At 47.5% G+C, this 7500-nt stretch overlaps 1 protein-coding gene across 1 annotated transcript in view; it reads right to left on the bottom strand.

Moving 5' to 3' along the window:
* ctnnal1 (catenin (cadherin-associated protein), alpha-like 1) overlaps window positions 1-7500 on the bottom strand; it is a 59100-nt gene that overhangs the window by 8166 nt on the left and 43434 nt on the right. The window contains exons 5-10 of the mRNA XM_030346811.1: window positions 7322-7411; window positions 6076-6246; window positions 4397-4603; window positions 2850-2936; window positions 2379-2537; window positions 769-861 (exon numbers count right to left, since the gene is read on the bottom strand). Coding sequence (XP_030202671.1) covers window positions 769-861; window positions 2379-2537; window positions 2850-2936; window positions 4397-4603; window positions 6076-6246; window positions 7322-7411 — 807 coding nt within the window. The remainder of the gene's footprint in view (window positions 1-768; window positions 862-2378; window positions 2538-2849; window positions 2937-4396; window positions 4604-6075; window positions 6247-7321; window positions 7412-7500) is intronic.

Raw genomic sequence — 7500 nt, 5'->3', positions numbered from 1 at the left:
CAGAATTTCCTCCCCAAGACACAACAATCTTACACTTTAAATTCCTGGCAGAAAGTACATCCAGCGGGACAGTCCCCATTTCATTGAGTTGTCAGCTAATTTGGTCAGAAAAGGCCATTTCTAAAACACACAGCAATTACAAGTTAATATTTGATGCGTCAATTTCTGTCCGGTTCAGGTTCAGAAGGACACAGAGGCAAACACACAGGAGGGTTCAGCCTCTTTCTCTGATAGTTCAGTATTTAATAGCCAATTACCCCTGGGGACATCTCTCCGTTACAGGGGACGAACCGCAGAGAAATATTACCAAGCAATCTACTGCTGTGATGTTATTGATTGGCTGACGGTTGAACTCGTGAGCAGAGTCATTAGTGCCGGGTCACATTAGAGCCTGACTTTAGGCTCTCAGGGAGACCGGAATGTTCTAGACCAGAGGTAATTATAGTGGTGGATGGCGTCCAAGAGCAAACACCATCAGACGATGGGCGGGAAAGGCAGAGCTGTTTGTTCTGTGTTCTGAGACGGACCAATGGAGGACAGAGGAAGTCGGTCTGTCTGTCCGTCTGTCGTGCTCCCCCAGCCCGTTACCGGGCATCACCATTACTGCACCCTCCTTTTTCATCCTCAGATCTTCACTTTAGTCAGAAACTTTAGCAATTTTAAATTTGATCTCTCATAACTATTTTTCCCCCTCTTTTGAATCCAACCCCCTTGATTTAGTTATCCCGGTTTCCTTTGCCTTTAACGAAAGGACATCTCAGGGGTTACCTGTGGACCGATCACGTGGAAGGTCTCCTCAGCGTGGACACATGTGATCTCCAGGGGCTCCGTACCGGACACGTGGCCCAGCAGGCGACACGTCTGTAGGAAGAGGAGAGGGAGTGAAAAGAGGGATGTTACCGTGACAACCTCTCCATCCACTGTTCGCTTTGATACAAAACAACATAATGTAGGACACCTTAATAGGATGAAACTTTGCATCAGAATTCATGAGAACTTTGATCTGATGACAACGGTTTTTCTATGTTCTAGAGACATCCATATGGCACCAACATATCCGATATCCGCAACCACCACAACTTTCTTAATCAATCTTACAATCTTTCTTACTTTATATTGACATTAATTTATAGTAATTTAGTGGTTCTTTCTTGACTCAAAGCAACTTTTAAGTGATGCCATGTTTCATCATGCACTTTGTAAACAATATCTCACTTCAGCAATCCCTTTTATTTTGAAATGACATAACAATAATGCTAATCAACCCTTTTGCAACCAACCAACCAATGGGCTACCATCCAACCACTAATAGACAACCACCAAACAACCAACAAACCAACCAATAGGCTACCACAAACAACCAACCAACCAATAGACAACCACCAAACAACCAACCAACCAACCAATAGGCTACCACAAACAACCAACCAACCAACCAACCAACAGGCTACCACCAAACAACCAACCGACAAATAGGTTACCCACCAAACAACCAACCAATAGGCTACCACAAACAACCAACCAACCAATAGCCTACCACCAAACAACCAACCAACAAACAGGCTACCACCAAACAACCAACCAACCAACCAACCAATAGGCTACCGCAAACAACCAACCAACCAATAGGCTACCACCAAACAACCAACCAACCAATAGGCTATCACCAAACAACCAACCAACCAATAGGCTATCAAAAACAACCAACCAACCAATAGGCTATCACCAAACAACCAACCAATAGGCTACCACAAACAACAAACCAACCAATAGGCTATCACCAAACAACCCGCCAACCGATAGGATATCACCAAACAACCAACCAACCAATAGGCTACCACAAACAACAAACCAACCAATAGGCTATCACCAAACAACCCGCCAACCGATAGGATATCACCAAACAACCAACCCACCAATAGGCTACCACCAAGCAACCATACCAACAAACAACCAACCAACCAATAGGCTACCACCAACCAACCAACCAACCAATAGCCATCACCAACCAACCAACCCACCAACCAACCAATAGGCTACCACCAAACGACCAACCAACCAATAGGTTACCATCAAACAACCAACCAACCAATAGGCTACCACCAAACGACCAACCAACCAATAGGTTACCATCAAACAACCAACCAACCAATAGGTTACCATCAAACAACCAACCAACCAATAGGTTACCATCAAACAACCAACCAACCAATAGGTTACCATCAAACAACTAACCAATGGGCTACCACCAAACAACCCTCCCACCAATAAGCTATCACCAAACAACCAACCAACAAGCTACCACCAAACAACACACCAACCAAACACAAGATGAGTACCACGAACTTGACCCTGCCCATCCCATCTTCACCACCCACCTCCACCAGCTGCTCCTTCTGCTCGGTGAGGGTGCGTGTGAACTCCCCCACCGCCTCCAGGTTGCCCTCCCCTCCGGACACCTTGAGTGCTCGCAGGGGCAGCTGCTCCCCGTGCAGCCTCAGGAGGTCGGCCGCGCGGCTCACCGCCACCTTGTGGAGCTTCAGGACGGGGGGAGGGAGGGGCACGGGGAGGAGTCGACGGGAGAGGAGGGGAGACGGAGAGGAGGGGAGTGGAGCATAGAGGAAGGTTGAATTAGAGTAGTAAAGATGAGAGTAACGGAGAAATAACATAAGATGGGTGAGGTGAGGCGAGCGGAGGGGAGGAGGGCAGGGGAAGACGGGGACAAGTGTAGAGGGAGAGACACAGACAAAGAGACCAAACTGATGGGCGATGGAGCGGGTATCAATATCAGACAGCATGCTTCCTGGGCGCGCGGGCCGGCCCTGAGCGGCAGGCAGCCGGTCGCTCACCTCACGGTGGAGGTCGCAGGCGCTCTGGCAGGTCTTTATGATGCACACCTCCACCCCCTCGGTCACCTCCTGGTCCTGGGCAGCCTGCTGCTCAGGGGAGGGGGAGACACGGAGGAGGTGTTGAATAATGGATGGAATGGAGCAATATAGAGGATACCATGCTGGGTGGTGGAAGGACGGCTTTATGAAATGATATAAACAAAAGGAAATGTGGCAAGGATACAGTAGCAAAATGTGAAACAATTGCATCTAATCATTATATAGATGTTTCAGTATTATAATGTTTAAATGTTAAAAGAATACCAAAATAATAAAATATAAACAATAATTAAACATAGAAAGGCAAGAATCCAGTGTCCCCCTCCGGTGTTTCTTCCTTATTTATTCAGTATGTAGATATAGTAGATACCAGCCAGCTAGTTCAGAGTGGACCGAGTCACTGCAATGAGTCATGCACCGCATACTAACTTACTTTGCAAGGAGACACACAATACAATTCAGCGTTGAATGAAGTTATTATTGGGGAAGGCTGAGATGACCCTGAACATCAGACTGTGTACGATAGTATCAGAGAACTGAATAAGTCCTGTAATACTCTGCTGAATGGGCCTTTGTCAGGGACCAAGTGAGTGTGCTCAGGAATACTGTGTGTGTGTGTGTGTGTGTGTGTGTGTGTGTGTGTGTGTGTGTGTGTGTGTGTGTGTGCGTGTGTGTGTGTGTGGTTGTGTGTGTGTGTGTGTGTATGTGTGTGTGTGTGTGTGTGTGTGTGTGTGTGTGTGTGTGTGTGTGTGTGTGTGTGTGTGTGTGTGTGTGTGTGTGTGTGTGCTGGGGAGAGACCGTATGTGTGTGGGTGTAAAGCTGGATTTACATGTCCTAAATACGTCACGTTTAAGTCAACGTTTTCCCACACGCCCCGAGAACGCCTGTGATTGGTCAAATGCACCGCGTGTCTGTCTCCCGTCCACCCACAAATCCCAGGGACCACATTGTAGCCCTTTAAAAGGGCTTTGTTTGACAGCACTCCGACACATTAGTTTGAAGTACATCAGGGGCCTTTACTTTACTGTGTGTATCAGCTACTTGTGTGCGTCGTCTTTCGTATTTCATCCCTGCGGAAACCCCCAAAACGTTCCCGTTTCGATACAGAGACGTTCCACCGAAGAAACTCATTCGTGTGACTGAATGAAGCTTTCATAAGGGGATTTTTAAGCGTTGGCCCGTCTACAAAGTGTTTATTTGAAACCTTTGCACACACTTTTCTACTGTCGGCAGTCTCCATCAACAGGATCGGACGAAATAAATATAAAGTAATATCAGCCCGATTTAAACTCTTCTGCCATCAGACTGTAGAGGAACATAGAAAGAGACTTGTGAGACTACAGAAGTGCCAACGTGCAAAAACAACTCGAGCATCTTGAGCATCACTAAGGCTTTAACACAGTCCTGGAGCACACCCAGCCGGCCGGCCCTGGAGCACACCCCGGCAGGCAGCCCAGCCGACCCACCCTCCAGCCAACCGGCCACCCGGCCAGCGGTCCGGTACGTACCGCTTCCCCCCAGGCCTGCGCCAGCTGCTGGGCGTGCTGCCGGGCCACCTGGCACAGGCCCAGGATGGCCTGCCGCTGCTCGTGGCTGGTGTAGGCCGAGTCGGTGAAGTCCTCCGTCCGCTCCACCAGCGCCTCCAGCTGACCCACCAGGCTCTGGGGGGGCGAGGGGTACAGACCACCGCCCTCCCGCAGAGACTCCACCCGGGACTGGAGGAGGGAGGGAGGGAGGGAGGTGGAGAAGGGAAGGGTTTAGGAAGGGGGTTGGGTGGCAGTGAAATGATGGAAGAGGGAGGGAAGGAGAAAGGGAGGGAGGGAGGTGGAGAAGGAAACAGGGAGTTAGGGAAGGGGGAGAGAAGGAAGGAATGAGTGAGGGAAGAATAGGGGGAGCGAGGGAGGGGGAGAAGAAAAGAAGGAGAAAGGGAGGGAGTGAGAGAAGGTAGGAATGAGGGAGGGAAGAAAAATGGGAGGGAGGGAGAGAAGAAAGGAAAGAGGTAGGGAGAGAGCGAAGGAAATAGGAAGCAAGAAATGGAAGGAAAGGGGGAGGGAGGGAGGGAGGGAAAGAGGAAGGGAGGGAGGAAAAGAGGGAGCGAGTAGTGGAAGGAAAGAGGGATGGAGGGAGGGAAGGAAATAAGAAAAGGGAGAGAAGAAATGACTGATTTTAGTATACTCTAACCCACCCTTGGGAAAAATAAAAGCACTGCCTAGAATGTGTCGAGGCCCTCATCTTATATTAACCGCTTTAGTGACCCCTCGGATGACCCTGTTGAGGCCATTGGAGGTCAGGATAATAAATGCTGCATTCATCAAATGCATTTCTGCTGTATCGTGTTTTGTGTGTGCATCTGAAGGGACTGTTATGGCAAGAAGAACCTCTGCCTACTAATGGGCCTAGAAATGACAAGCACGCACAGAGAGGATAAGAAACGGCTTTCAGGAATTTAATCATTTACATTTAAAATGAAACAGGGCAGATAAAGAGCCTGAAAGAGGCACGCTTTCTCTGTTCCCTTCTCTAAATTAGGTTTTCTTCCTCCTTTTAATTCCTACTTGGTACCTACTAAACTCCAACCAAGTGTTTTGTTTGCTAAAACTTTGGGGGCCAAAGTGGTGATTAATTGCCTGATGGAAGGTTTTCTGAATCCAACTGGAAGACTGCAGACTGGTTCAAGTGTTTACAACCGGTGTTAAGTTGGTGCGTAGTTTTGGTCCTTAAATGGGCTGTAGCTCAAGGCACAGAGGTCGATTTCTTTTTAACAACCGGGTATCTGTCTCACAGCCACCATGGTTACGGTGCATGTAGTAGGACGTGGCAGGGGCACGCTATCTGCTATATGTATTGATCATCCATAGTGGTAAACTACAACCATAGACCTAAAGGTATTGCTATCTGTTATATGTATTGTATTGCACTATTGTTTCTCGTTTCAAAATACAATACAACTCCAGAATCGTACCTACAGCGACTTTAATTACAATTGGCTGCAGAACCTTAAAATCCTAAATGAAATCCCAAACGACGCTCATATCTCCAAAACACACAATTATGTTCAGAAAAATGTTGATGTTAAATGGTATTCCGTTTGGGAGAACGTTTCCAATTATTTTGGCGAGACTTACACACACTCGTGGGCAAAACGACGACAATAGGCGGGTGGCTGCCTTCCCTGGCCCCTCCCTACCTTGAAGTCCTTGATGCCGTTGTAGAGGCTGGCTGGCAGCACCCGGGTCTCCCCGGAGCTGCGCGCCTCCGTCACAATCTCAATGACCTGCTCCAGGGCACAGCGCATCCGCTGGAACACGGCGTCTTTGTTGATCCGCGCAGACTCGCAATCTGGGTGCCGCAGGCAGGTCTGTCGCAGGGAGTCAGGGTCAGGAGGAAAGAAACCGTTTCGTTGCGATGGCATGTGCTCTCCTCCCTCACCCCCCATCAACGACTAACACTCTCCCTCGCTCCCTCTCTGGCCATCCTTCTATCTCTCCATCATTCCTTCTGTCTTCATTTTCTTCCAATCATTCCTTCTCTCCATCATTCTCTCTCCTTCATTCTATCTGCATCATTCTCTCTGCATCATTCTCTCTGTATCATTCTCTCCCTCCATCATTCCTTCTCTCCATCATTCTCTCCCTCCATCATTCTCTCTCTCTATCATTCTCTCTCTCCATCATTCTCTCCCTCCATCATTCTCTCCCTCCATAATTCTCTCTCTATCATTCTCTCTCTCCTTCATTCTCTCTCTCCATCATTCTCTCGCTCCATCATTCTCTCTCTCCATTATTCTCTTTCTCCTTCATTCTCTTTCTACATTCTCTCTATCTCTAAACCCCACCACCCCATCTCTCTCTTTGTCTCTGTCGCTATCTCTCTCCCTCACGGTGTCCATGTTCGTTATTACTCCGTGGTAAGGTGCTGTTGATTTGACTTGACATGGACCGGAGGGTTTGATACCAGGAATGAGGGCTGAGGGCTGAGGGCTTAATTATTTAAGGCGGGAGATCATTCATGAAATCCAACCATCTGAGACAGCCCACTGTGGGAAACTAGAAGAATTCTGTGGGCCTTTACCTTGTGATGTTTGGTATTAATATTCAAGAGAATAGCCCTGCTGGGATCATATTTGTAGAAAATGAAATGTAATTTGTATTTTTAAGAAGATAAATAAAGATTTATATCATTAACAAAAAATAACAACAGGAAAGAGTAATTAGGGAGAAAAACATAGAGGATAGTTTGCTGTTCCTTTGTTCACAAATACCTGTCCTTCGATATCAAGTTTTGTAAAAAACAGACAAACAGATATCAATCAATGCAATGCAATTATGTTCTTTCACTTACCTTGACATTGTCGATATTGCTATGCACATATCCCAACAATGTTAACAAAGGCAAGTGTGAATGAATTTCCCACTCTGGCATTGTTGGTTTACCTTGGAGGCTGTGAGGAGCATCATCGTACACTTCTCCAGCACTGCCCTGGCGGCCGCCATCCTGGCTCTTTTGTTCTCATCCTTCAGGTCCTACAGGACAACAAACCGCACACAGAGTCAGATGTTTACACCCACAAACATGCACACACGCAGACGGAAAAAAGCATGTTTAATCAAGC

Source organism: Gadus morhua, chromosome 22 (genome assembly GCF_902167405.1).
Source record: "Gadus morhua chromosome 22, gadMor3.0, whole genome shotgun sequence".
NCBI lineage: Eukaryota > Metazoa > Chordata > Actinopteri > Gadiformes > Gadidae > Gadus > Gadus morhua.
The sequence above is the reverse complement of the archived record's forward strand: the minus strand, read 5'-3'. Positions and strand labels throughout refer to the sequence as shown.